This window comes from Pipistrellus kuhlii, unplaced genomic scaffold (assembly GCF_014108245.1).
Source record: "Pipistrellus kuhlii isolate mPipKuh1 unplaced genomic scaffold, mPipKuh1.p scaffold_m20_p_9, whole genome shotgun sequence".
Classification (NCBI taxonomy): Eukaryota; Metazoa; Chordata; class Mammalia; order Chiroptera; family Vespertilionidae; genus Pipistrellus; species Pipistrellus kuhlii.
The window spans coordinates 63,828,290-63,841,104 of record NW_023425595.1 but is presented as its reverse complement, the minus strand read 5'-3'; the positions used below and the strand labels follow the sequence as shown (position 1 = coordinate 63,841,104).

The window sequence follows — 12,815 nt, the reverse complement described above, 5'->3', positions numbered from 1 at the left end:
AGCAGAATTCCAAAGTGCCTTATTTAGGGAGGTGCCAGTGGGGAAAACTGAGACTTACTGCATAGATATAGAGTGAAGTTAGGAAATGCATGGATTTCTCTGATCTAATACAACTTCTTTTAAAGCCATCATGGCAGGTGGGTGGGGGCGGGCGAGGACGTAAGGACCTTGGATGCCAAGATTTTGGGAGAGAGTTAAGGCCCTGCTTTGGGATTGCTGAGATTAATTGGCATTGGAAACAGAGGTGGAGCTGTCTATGTGACTTGAGAACATCCTTGGCACCCCCTGGCCCTTGAGATCCCCCAGCCTGGCTCGGCTGGACTCCTTAGGAATACTGCCAGATGGACCAGAGCGTGACCAGGGTGACGCTGTAGGCCAGCACCGCCAGCAGGTAGATGCGGAACAGCAGCCTGTCCAGCACTGAGCCCACGCGCAGCCAGTCCCGGGCCACCTCGCGGCTCTCCTCCCGCTTCTCCAGGAAGTGCCGGATGGAGGCCAGCTCCTGCAGCAGCCCACGCACGGCCAGGGAGGCCTCCCTCGGCGGCGGGGGCGGGCTGTCTTTGCCCTTCGGGATCTTGTCCACGTCCCTGGGTCCTCCCAAATGGCCGCAGTGGTTCCCCACGTCTAGAAGGAGGGGCAGAGCGTTGGCAAGGGAGGAGGTCCAGCCAGGTGGCCTGAACACCGTCCTTTACATTCCTCTGGCCTGCAAGAAGCTTTTATTACTAGCCATCTCAGACATAAAGAGCATCGGGAGTAACCTAAATATTTGTGGACCCACCACCCAACTTAAGCAAATTAAGAAAGCCAGTACAGCCGAGACTGGTTTGGCTCAGTGGTAGAGCGTCGGTCTGCGGACTGAAAGGTCCCAGGTTCGATTCCGGTCAGGGGCATGTACATTGGTTGCTGGCACATCCCCGGTGGGGGTGTGCAGGAGGCAGCTGGTCGATGTTTCTCCCTCATCGACATTTCTAGCTCTCTATCTCTCTCCCTTCCTCTCTGTAAAAAATCAATAAAATATATTAAAGAAAGAAAGAAAGCCAGTATAATGGGAGATTCCTGTACACCTCTTCTTTGTCACATCCTCTGCCCCATCCCCAAGTCACCAACATCCAATTTGGTGTTTATCCTTCCCATGCACTTTCTTTTTAACTCATGGTCTTTCCCCAGCTTTGATATTCCCTAGTAGTATTTCATTTGTGCTTCACAGCAGCCCGTGGAGGAGCAAAGGAGGATGAGTTGTTACCCACACTCTTTGTATGAAGGTGCGAACGCTCAGAGAGGGTAAGAGACTAGCCTGTGCTCACACAGCTAGAGCGTCATTTAATTGCAAGGCCATCGAGGCCTAGATATCTGGGCTCTGAATCCACTGCCCTCTCCACTGTGTCTTATTGAGGCCTTCTGCACCAAAAAACACACCTGTAGATATGGCAGCCTTCCCCAGGTGAGCAGGGAAATCAGGTAGCAGGTGGGTGCTCTAGCTCAGAGATTTTCAACTGTGCCAGAGTAATTTTTAAAACATGCAGTATCTGACTATGTAGTCAAGGGCATTGACCTCTTTTTCCTTAGATTAACACACACACACACACACACACACACACACACACACAGCCAACACAATAGCTGTTCAGTGTGCATGAATCAAAAGTATACCTATTTTTTTCAGATCGGCAAAAAAATATATTTTTTTTGCTATGCTGCAGAATTTTAGTGACTAGTCTATATTTGCCATGAGATGAAAAAATTGAAAATTTCTGCTCTAGCTCATGAGATCATGAGGTCATAGTTAATGAAACATCTGTAAAAGGTATGAAGGGAGGACAGAAGGGAGGACAAGGAGGAGTGTGGTGGGATGGAGTGATTAAAACACCAGCTTAGTCAGATGGGCTGATTTCAAATCACACTTGACTATTTCCTAGCTCTGTGACTTAGGGCAAGCTATTTGTTCTCACTGTACCCCTGTTTTCTCATTTGAAAAGTAAGAATGAGGGCAATGTGGATGAAATGAACAAAGTCCTAAAAAAAACCCCACAATCTCCCAAAATTGAATCAGGAAGAATCAGAAAACCTGAATATGCCAATAACAACAGATGAACTAGAAGCAGAAAGAAAAAAAAGAAAAAAAAAAAAGAAAAAAAAAACCTCCCAGAAAACAACAGCCCGGGTCCAGATAGCCTCACTGAAAAATGAGAATGAAAGTCCAATGGGGTCACCATCAGGATCACCTGTGATCCCTCAGGAAATACTTTGCACATGCCTGGCCCAAAGTGCTCAAAAGACAGACCAACACACCACCCAGCATGATCACCAGCAAATGGTGGCTGTGGCAACTCCTCAGCAGGTCCCCTGCACCCTGTATCCTGCATCTGTCCAGGCTGATGAGCATGTGCAGGTGCAAAGAGATGGGCACTCAGGCTACCCTGCCTTCAGTGAGGTGGTGCGTGGGGTGCCACTTGCAGGACAACCCCCACTTCCCAGGTCCTGCTGAGCTCCCAAGCACGTCCTCCAGAGACACCCCCTCCCCTGCCTCCAGACTGGAAGGGCCCCTGCGTAGGGACTCCCCCTTCCCCTCTCACCTGGGCAGTCATCAGTCTTGCTGGTTTGGGAGGCAGCTGGGCACCGGTGGGAAGGTGGCTGCTCCCCCAGGCAGAGCAGCAGGGAGATTCGCTCGAGAACCAGGCGCCGCAGCCAGGCGGGCACGGGCTGCTGCAGGTCCTGCTTGTGCACCAGCCGCACGATGAGGATGGTCTCAGCCAAGCTGATCACCAGCAGAGCCATGCACACGACAAAGTACACACCTGTGTCCCCCGGGCAGGGGGAGGGAGGGAGACACATAGGAGGTGGGAGGGCCCACTCCTGGCTTCCTTGGCCACCCCGAGCTCTTCCCCAGAGGCAGGCCTTACCAATGAGGGGCGTGCCGATGGCGGTGGCTGGCAGCGTGTCAGACACAATGATCAGGAAGACTGAGTAGCCCAGGAGGAGTGTGATCTTGAAGGAGACCCTCTCCCCACTCTCTGGGGGCAGGTAGAAGCCCACAATGTCCATGACCATGAGGAAGATACTGGGCAGCAGCAGGTTGACCGCATAGAACAGGGGCCGCCGGCGGATGACCACCTGGGAGCAGGAGAAGAGCTCTGGGGAGGCCTGGGCAGTCAGACCCTGTGCCCAGGAACAGCCCCCCACCCCAGGCCCCTTGCTTGGCCACGCTTTCAGCCTGCATTTCTTAGAAAAGGACGTGGACAGACCCCACATGTTGCCTCTGGATCCAGGCTATGGCTGCTAGGATAAGGGGGGACAATTCAGCGGTTGCCCCACCTGCCTCGTCCAGCACATGAGTGTGACCCTGCCGTTGGGCCAGGGCCATGGTGGTTCCTCCCCGTGTCCCCTCACATCTACCTAGGTGTGCCAGTTTAGTGGTTCTATTCCTTATTTTAACCACACCCCTCCTGTTCCACTCACGTAGAACTTCATCTCTGCATAGCAGCTGCTGCTTTCCATGCTGAACTCCCGGAACTGGGTCAGCACGGCCAGCAGCTCCCACTCGCCCTGGTTCATGAAGACGCTCTTATCAAACTTCACCTTTTCTGGCAGGCGCCAAAGGGAGATGTTGATGTCCTGGACTGGGAGACAGAAAGCAAGCCAGAGCTGGAGTCCACACCAGCAGCACCCCAGAGCCTGCGATGTTGGGGTGCCGTGTGGCGCACCTGCATGGCTTAGCTCGCTTCAGCTCCTCATCTCCAGCCTCAGTTTCCTCAGCTACCCAATGAGGTAACTGCACACTGTACCTATCTGTACAGTGGGCCTGGAGTGAGGGAAAGGAAGTATGAAGTGAAACACACAGCAAAATGCAAAGAACCAACAAACCATTTATTAGAAAACTCCTCCCCCACCGCCACACACACACACACACACACACACACACACACTGTTCTAGGTTCTCTTGTTATAATTACCTATTCAGGAAATAAACAAAAGTCAATACTCTTCACCTTGACCAGCAGAAAGCCTCCTGACCTGGGAAGCAAGCAGAACTCGCTTACAGAACAACAGTTGAGTGCCTCTGTCTACTAAAGAAACAGGTGTACGAGAGCACCAGAGGGCAGGAGCGCCCACTGCTGTCAAGCAGCAGGAGTGACTGACGTGTCCATGAATCAGGAGAATGCTGAGCAAACCGTGATGCATCCAGACCACGGCATAGTCTACGGCGGTCTGAACTCATGAGGGAGATCTACATGCGTACTAGCTTGGAAAAATGTCCCAGATATGCTGTTGGGTAAAAAGAAGCCAGTAGCAGTAGCAAAAATGATGTGTGTAGAATAATTTCCATGCACTTTCCACAGATGTGTATGTATGTGTATAGGGGCAGAGGGTAGAAGAGGATCTGGAAGAGCGTAGCATATGAAGTTTATTCTGCTGAAAGCTGGGAAGTCCTGGTGTGGGGAGTTGGCAAAGGGTTTGGGAATGAGGGTAGAGGTCAAAGACCATTTGCAATTCTGGGTCTGGGTCAAAATTAGAATGTCGTGGAGGATGCCGTTTTGCAGTGAAGTGATGCTCACTTCACTAGACCTCAGCGAGCACCTAGCGTGCACCCCCTCAATGTGTTTGTCAGCAGCTCTCTCTGTGCCAGGCGCCGTGCTGTGCACCCATGGTGGGGCAGAAGCCATGTCCCGCCCTCTCTCTGTGCGCATCTGGTAGAGAAGTGCACATTGGACAAGTGCTTACAAACACAATAGACGTGGGAAGACGAACAGGAGGCTGTACATTGGACGATGGGGATGCCTAGTCTGGGGGTTGAGAGGGGGTTTCCCCGAGGAGCTGCCCTGAGCTGTGATTTGAAGGTGAGCAGAGGAGTTGGCCAACCCAGGTGTGGCTGGGGCAGGAGGGGGACAATAGGAAAGCAGGAGAGGAAGGAGGGCAAAGTGGCCTCAGAGTGGAAGCAGCCTGTGATTGGGGGAAAGCACAGGCCTGTGGGGGCCGGGAAGGAGGCAGCTGGGCTGCAGCAGATCGCAGGGGCATGTGCTGAAGGGGCTGGAGGAATGGGCTGCGGGGGCCAGCCCAGGGCCCCACGGGCCAGGGGAAGGATTTGGATTCTGTCTCGGGAGCATTGGAGCATTGGGAAGTCATCGAGAGTCTTAAACAGATTTGCATTTCAATAAGGTCTTCGTTTGCTCTGAGGAGCATGAATTGGAGGGGAATAAGAATAAAGGACGGGGACCCGCTAGGAAGCTACCGCAGAAACCTGGGCACAGTGAGGGCTTTGAGAGACATGGCGTGCCACTCCTGTGAGTGGCTCAGTGGCATTAAGAATATGAGTGGTGCCCTGGAAGGCATGGCTCAGGGGTTAGAGCATTGATCCCAATCAAGGACACGTACCTGGGTTGTAGGTTCCCCGCCCTAGTTGGGGTGCATTGGTGAGGCAACCAACTGATGTGGCTCTCTCACATCAATGCCTCTCTCTCTCTCTCTCTCTCTCTTCTTTTCTCCTCCCTTCTACTCTTTCTAAAATCAAGGGGGAAAATATCCTCCAGTGAGGATTAACAGAAGAAGGAGGAGGAGGAAGAGGAGGAGGAGGAGGGGGAGGAGGAGGAGGAGGAAAGAAAAAGAGAAAGAAAGAAAGATGTGGTAGGTAAGCTGGATAAGGAAGTTGCTTCTGGGATGTGCTCCTCACTCAAGTGCCCCGGGCCCCAGCCTGCAGCCCTGCCTCCATAGCCCATCCACTCACTGGTGTGCAGCCAGCTGGTGAAGGTCAGCGAGCAGTTCTGCACATCGAAGGGGAAGTTGTAGATGTCCAGGCTGCAGGCAGTCACCACCTGGAGGGGCTTGTAGTTCTGGACCTCGCCATGATGCTGGACGTACACGTACGGGATATCTGGAGACTTCCCCACGTCCACGCTGACCAGGGCAGAGGGGTCAAGAAGCAGGTCAAGCCCAGTGTCTGAGGGTCTCTGAGAGCTCAGCGGGGAAAGAAACCCAGGGAGGGGCGAGGGAAGCAGGACAGCTTTGTCTGGACTCGGTTTTTCTAACCTTCCTGTATCTCTGGCCTCCTTCCCTGCCATCAACACTACTTTCCATGCATTCCTGAATAAAGGCATTTTTTGTTTATTCCTTGGCAACCTAGCCAAAAACGCAGACAAGGATCCCTGGACCCAAACGCCACAGACCCTAAAGAGCATGCCCAGCTGTTCCTACACTGCCACCCACTGGCTGGGCAGAGCTCAGTTCCCAGGATGCCTGCCCGGTGGCCATGGGCAGGCTTGGTGGGTTCCATCCTGACTCTGGCTTCTCTTGGATTCCCATTACTAGGAGCCCTGTGAAGTGAGAGGAATCATCTCTGCAGGAAAAGGAACCAGAAACGTCATGGAGAAGAAGGGGCACAGGGCAGAAAGTGACCACTGCGGCATGCAGGGGCCTGGGCCTGGGCCCTGGAGCCTGCAGGTTTCTGTGGGATCAGGCTGAGAGTTGAGAACTCAAGACTATAGCTATTTCACCGATTCAGCCAGAAACTGAAATTTCCCCGCATCCCTCCCACCTGAGCGATGCAGGGCATGGGGCTCCTGGTGAACTGACTCTATGAAAACCAGTGTGGGTGGCGCCCTGGGAGCCGGGCAATACAGTGGGTCCTGGCAGAGGGTGACCGGCCCCTCCACCTCCTCCTCCCACCCGTCTCCTCAGCCAGAGGGTACCTGAGGGCAGGGAGAAGGAATGTTGGCCAAGCCAGAGAGACTGGCTGCTGAGAATAAAGGCTAGTGGGACCCACTTCAGACTGAGGGTGCAATCTATGGCGGGTCAGGCGCAGGTGAGACTTGAGAAATGTGAGTGTCACCCATTTGCAAGTCTCCCCTGCGGCCAGCAACAGTGGCCAGCACTTCATTCCTTCCAGTAACGTTACTGTCCCTTTAAAAATGCAGCCATCCCTCATTCGACTATTATAACAATGTGAATTCATTCACTGGCCTCCTTTCCCCAGCAAGGGGCCCTGGGGTCAGGAAGTGCAGTTTCACCATTAAGCACAGAGGAGTTTTTAAAAAGGAAAGGAAAAGCAGGGAATGTGGGCCCAAGTTAATGTTACCCACAGCGCTACAAGTCTGGGTGGGGCATGGCAAAGGGCTCCCTGCCCCTGCCCTCCCCAGCCCGCAGCTTCCTGGCCGCCCGGGACCAGGAGGCGGTACTCACAACTCGTTGATGAGAATGTCCGGGACCCAGATGCTGTCCGTGGGGATGGACAGCTTGGTGATGTTGTCGAAGTCCTCGGGGTTCCACTGGAGAAACTCGTCAGTCCAGTACTAGGGAAGGAGCAGGACTCGTTAGGGTGGGCACTGGGGTTGTCCCCAGCACAGGCCACCTCCACCTCTCAGTGCCCAGGAGAAAGGCAGGCATCTTCGTGGGGGAATCTGAGTGTCAGTGGCACCCTTGTCACTCAGCAGCACCCGAGAGTCCCCCACCTTTGTGTCCACACACTTCCTACATGCAAATACGATGCAGCCTCCCAGGGACAGTGGTCGGGCATTGCTAACATTTTGAATCCCCTAGCCACCAACGGAGGGATCTGAGGCTGTAGCTTCTTGCTCTTGTCTGCACAAATGTAAGTGGGGATGATATCATGCACCTCTCATGGGGAGAGATGGTTACTGTTCGATGCATTCTCCATGATCCTGCTAGAATGGCGGACCTAACAGATATACATGTTAACATTTCACATTCTACTTGAAGGCTTGGGGAAAAGATGGTGGGTCTGTGGGAGTGTTCTGGAATACTCAATCGTGGGTGGAATGCTTCGGAAGTTAATAGACTATATTATCACTGATAACTGTACGGCAATCTCTGTCTTCTTGATCGAGGTGAGTCTTACTCATCCTTCTAGACTTAACCAAGACACCCGTCTATTCCATCCTCCAAGAACCTCTGGGAACCCCATCCCTAGTGGGTTTCATGTGTCTCCTCTGTGCTTCTGTGGCTGACATCTTGCCTGCTGTGTGGGTTGCATGGAATTGTCTGCTCACATGTGTGTGGTCTGCCCCAGTCTGTGAGCTCACTGTGGGCAGGGCCTGATCTAGTTTGTGTCTCTAATTCCAGTACCTCAGCACGTGGTAGACTGGCATGCCCTCACTGCTGGGGCAGACAAGTGACCCTAGAGATGCAGAGATGGGAGCTGGCCATGGTGTCCCACTGGGTCCATTCCCTGAGGCAGCGAGTGTGGTGCAGTTAGGAGTCTCACAGAGGCAGAAAGGGAGCAGAACCGCAGGAACCAGCATTTGGCTTCTTCCTCACTCCCACTTCCTGTACCATGAGCTGGCTGTGATGGGGTACTCATGGAGAGTGGGAGGGATTTAATGGAGACCCATGCTGCCAGGCATGTCCCCAGAGTCTCTCAGGCTTGGCCTCAACGAACTGACCTCATGTCCCTGCCCCCTTCTCTTTAGCCACGTTGTTGGCTTCCCCTCTGTTCTGACACCTTCTCCAGGTACTTGGGGCCCCGGGGGCTACCAGCTTAGGACACACGGTGGACAGCAGCCTCCCCTGTTTGCCTGCTCTCCCCCACCAGCTCCGAGCCAGAACTGCTGCCTGGGGCCTTAGAGATTGCACACGCCAGCCAGGAGCTGGAAGAGGTGGGCAATAGACACTGGGTGAAGACTGTTTCAATCACCCAATTTGGCTCAATAGGAAGCAGACTTGCGAGCCATTCGAGCTCCATGAGAGTGAAGTGGCTGCCCATGAGCTCCCAGTCACTGGAGGGGTTCGATGGAGAGGTGGGACACGCACTTGCTGGGGGTTCCATGGAGAACTTCAGAAGACTTCCCCCACTGAGCCTTCCGTCCCTCTCCACCCCCAGTCCCGAGCTAGGGGAGTCCAGGCTTCTGCATCTCAGCTCCCTGACGCTCCAGGTGGTGGGTCCCTTCCCGGAAGGGTAAGTCCAGGCCAGGAAATGAGGCAGGAGGCCAAGGGGGAGCTGCTCACCTGCCGGTACCAGATGTAGGTGGTCAGGACTTGGTTCTTCTCGTCCTGGGAAAGGAAAAGGAGGTCGCACAGGGGGCCCTGTGGGTTGAGGGTCCACTCTGCACACACAAACCCCAGAAGGCGCTGCTGCTCTGTGTCCCTATTTCCTTGGGAAGTGGGGGTGAGGCAAAGGGGCAAGGAGAAGAGGCCGGGAGAAGTTGGTCTTTTACTAGGGTACAGCTAGAAAGAAATACAGTGATTGATTCTTAAACTATATTTGCATGTACGTATATATGCCCTCTATTATCGTCTGTTATGCCATACATATTATATATGTTTATTATGTTATCTATATTTAAAGAAATATGATATACATAATAGAAGATATGACATAATAGAAGAGAATACAAATCATATTTTAGTAATATCATGTATATGTATATCTCTATCTCTATCTGTATCTCTATCTCTATATGTCTATCTCCTATCCTAGAATGAAGTCAAAAGGTACAAAGCCACGTAGAGTTAAAAATTCATCACTCTCCCTCCTATCCAATCCCCAATTTCCTTTCCAAACAGCCACATGGCCCACCCTAACAGCACAATGCCCCCATTTCGGCATCTCTGCAGTCGCTTTCTGCTATCTCTGCCATGTCCAACCTCCTGTGCTGGGCAGTGGACTCCATCTACTACTGTCATTAACGGAGGAATCAATTAATTGATTTGTGATGAACTCTTCAACAGCCATTGAGTAACACCCACCATGTACCAGGGACCTGTGTGCACAGGGCACAGAGATGAATAGGACGATCTGAGCCCTCACACAGCTCGCACAGGGAGGTGGTACCATCATACGGTGAGTGGCCCGCTGGCTGCAGGCATGTGGGAGGGATGGCCGCAAAGGTGGCCCCAGGTTCCTGGTTTGGGCAGCTCTGCAGTGGGGGTGCTGCATCCTGTCTGAGTCATGGTGCCAGGCCACAGGTACGATGGTACCCGAATGTCCCCCAGGTGCCCAGGGCCTCCCCCTCTGAGTTGGGGGCACCTGGGGCTGAGCCCTCACCACGTTGAGGATGGCATAGACAATGACGTCGATGGAGATGGTGGTTGGCCTCCTCCAGTCCCTCACGGGCCGCACGCCCTTCTTGTAGTTGGTCAGCAGGTGATCCGACAGTCGCCACAGCGCAGGCCTGGAGGTGTTGTGGGCCTGGAGGCCGCCCCTGCGCCTGGCTGGGAAGGAGAACAGTTCCAGGTGGACATCTGGCCGGAGCCACAGGGCCTCTCGCCCAGGTTTGGAGCTAGAAGGAAAGTGCCCTCGCCAGTCCCACCTCACAGAACTTCCAGATGCCCAACCACAGAAATTCCCATTGTGACTGCAGACTCCTCCCCAAGTTCAAAGGTGCGATCTCCTACGGGTAACCCACACACCATTCACATGAGAGAGGGAGCCGGACTGGGAGAGAAGGCGACATAAGACAGGTGAGGGTGAAGGAGGCCCCGGGCTCCGAGGTCAGCCTGCAGGGCCCTGGTCCGGGGGCTCCCGAGAAGGAAAGTGGCTGAGAGGGGTACAAAAAAGTGGCCCCCAGTGCACAGCTCCTCAGCCCGGAGGTCTGCGTGAGGGTTTGCCTCTGCCGAGGTCAGATGTCAGTGCCCATACAGCCCCTCAGCTCCTGGCCCCCAGCCTGCACTGACGAAGGAAGAAGAGAGCATCCAGTGAAAACTCACATCTCCTCTTCCCTCCTGCAAAACACACCCCAAGAAGCCCGCCACCCCGCCTGCCGGGGCGCCCAGACTCTTGGGGGAGGGTGCCGGGTCCCTCACAGGGTGCTGTGTGGGCAGTTGGTTAGGGTTAGGGAGAGGGCTGGGGAGGGGTGTGGAGGAAGCCAGCGGGAGCCGATTGTCCCCAGTGCAGGAGGCCTGCAAGGACCCAATGGTGAGGCGAAATCCCCACTCTGAGGCCTAGCCCCGTCCTCTGGGGTGTCCTGTGGGCCTCAGGTGCCTTCTGGGAAACAGCAGAAGCACTTCCCGAAAGGTGCCAAGAAACAGGTGAAAAACAGGGTGGGAGAGGGAGGACTAGGGTGTAGGGTGGAAGCCTCGGGGGGGGGGGGGGGGCTGGCAGCGTGAGCGCAGGTCCCAGCAGGCCTGGCTCTGTGTGCACAGCCTGTACAGCAAATCGATCCTCAGGGTCTCCTTCCTGCCCCTCGACACCTGTCCCTGATACCCGCAGCTGCCCTCAGGACAGAGCTGAGAGGGAGAGGAGAGGTGGGAGAGCGTGCGCAGGGGCTGCCTCTGGAAGAACACCAGTTACCATAGCACTGCTTCCACCCCGGAGCCCGGGTGTCTCCCACGGCAGCAGCAGCCCGGAGCCTGTGGTCTGGGATTCGGGCCAGTTTGGAGAGGACCAGCCTGGACCCCGCGGGTCAGAGAAAGGCCGTTTCGGGGGCTCAGAGGGCTCCTCAGCCCGGGCAGCCCGGGCCAGTCATCCCCTGCTCGTCCTGCTGAGCTTCCCCAGGGCCAGCTCTCGGGAGGAAAAGCATCGTCCACCCTAACGTACCCTGTCCAGCCCAGCTCTGGATGACGAGAAAACGGCCTAAGATGAATGAAGAGTGTCTGCAGAGAGAAGACGCAACCCTTTTGTGAGGAAAACACCTGTGTCCACCGGGGAGGCGGGGAGGGATGAGTGGGGATGCAGAGAGGGTTGGTGTTATCGGAGGCTAGCCCCGGAAGCAAACTTTGGGAGACAGAGATCTCAGGAGCCCATGCAACAAAGCCGGCGCTGCTGCTCACCCTGTGCCACCTGAGCACGCCATCCCCCTGGACCACAGCGCTCCCTCCGAGAACAAGGGGCCCTCGCAGCTCTCCTTCGGTGAGCTCAGGGGCAGGCAAAGAGCAGAGACCTCGCTCCTGCCCCGTCCACGGGTGTCCCACACAGCAGGCTGCGCCCCTCTCAGCAGCCCTGCTCTCACCGGGCTCAGCCTCGACCTCCCAGCTGGGCCACAGAGCCTCAGGATGCTCGCATGTGCTTTTGGGGTGAGAGCCTGACCTCCTGCAGCCTTACCCTCTCCAAAGCCCACCGGCCCTCACCCCTGGCAGGAATCGAGCCTCCCCTTCTGCCCCTCGGTAGGTGGCCACTCATCCCCACTCATCCTGCATCCCCACTCATCCTTCCACGTCCTCCGTGTTTCCCATTTCCCCCACCGCCTTACCTTCTCCCTGAGGCAGGAGCACGGGCAGGAGCAGGGCAAGCAGCGCCTGCGGGGCCCACAGCAGCATGGCGAGCTTCCACGGCGTGGGTGCCTCCGGGCGGTGGGCGGGCAGGGAGAGCCCCGCCGAGGGCCAGCCTGTCTGCGCTCTGCTGGCCCGTGTCCCCGCCGGCCTGCCTCTCCGGGTGCTCCCAGCACTTCTGAGGCTGAGCCTTGCACTGCCCGCACTGCCCGAGCCACCAGGCTGGGAAGCTGCCAAGTGTCCCTGCAATCAATCCCTCATTCGAATCAGGTTTCAGGGTGGGCGGGGAGAGGATGGAACCACTGCGGGGTTGGGGGACTGGCAAGCTGGGTCATTCAGGAAAGCTCAGACCTTCTGTCCTGCCAGGTGCCCTGCGCAGTTCCCCAGGGACTGGCTTGGGGACCGGAAGCCCGGGAGCCCCTATCAGCTGGGAGGTGCTCCAGGCAGCAGCCTTCATGTATGTCCCAGGCAAGTATGTTTCCTGGCGCTGGGCTGGGTGGGTGAGGCGGGAGGAGCAGGAGGGCCACTTTCTCGCTCGGCAGGGTGACACAGGGCCCCTCGCTAGGCCGATGACTGGGCATCTCTGCAGACAGAAAGGGGACCTGGAGTCTCCACTGCCCTTTTGTCCTTCATCGAAATATTCATATTTAAGAAGCCAAGAT

At 55.5% G+C, this 12,815-nt stretch overlaps 1 protein-coding gene across 2 annotated transcripts; it reads right to left on the bottom strand.

The window, feature by feature from the left end:
• Positions 1-311: 311 nt before the first annotated feature.
• Positions 312-12,357, bottom strand: HTR3A (5-hydroxytryptamine receptor 3A). Of its 2 annotated transcripts, XM_036427931.2 has the most exons (9): positions 12,135-12,357; positions 9,992-10,158; positions 8,953-8,997; positions 7,171-7,280; positions 5,720-5,889; positions 3,457-3,617; positions 2,901-3,111; positions 2,574-2,795; positions 312-624 (listed from the first exon to the last, which is right to left on the bottom strand). In XM_036427931.2, the coding sequence occupies exons 1-9, from the start codon at positions 12,199-12,201 to the stop codon at positions 326-328; spliced, it is 1,452 nt and encodes a 483-aa protein (XP_036283824.1). In that variant the 5' UTR covers positions 12,202-12,357; the 3' UTR covers positions 312-325. The 2 variants fall into 2 exon arrangements, with proteins under 2 accessions (XP_036283824.1, XP_036283823.1); XM_036427930.2 differs by having other exon boundaries at positions 2,574-3,111.
• Between the last annotated feature and the right edge of the window lie 458 nt (positions 12,358-12,815).

Coding starts and splice junctions, on each gene's coding strand:
- HTR3A (XM_036427930.2), bottom strand. CDS start 12,201: ATGCTGCTGTGGGCCCCGCAGGCGCTGCTTGCCCTGCTCCTGCCCGTG. Junction 7,281..8,952: donor CCTACATCTGGTACCGGCAG/GTGAGCAGCTCC, acceptor CTCCTTCCCTAG/TACTGGACTGACGAGTTTCT. Junction 3,112..3,456: donor ATGCAGAGATGAAGTTCTAC/GTGAGTGGAACA, acceptor TCCTGCTCCCAG/GTGGTCATCCGCCGGCGGCC.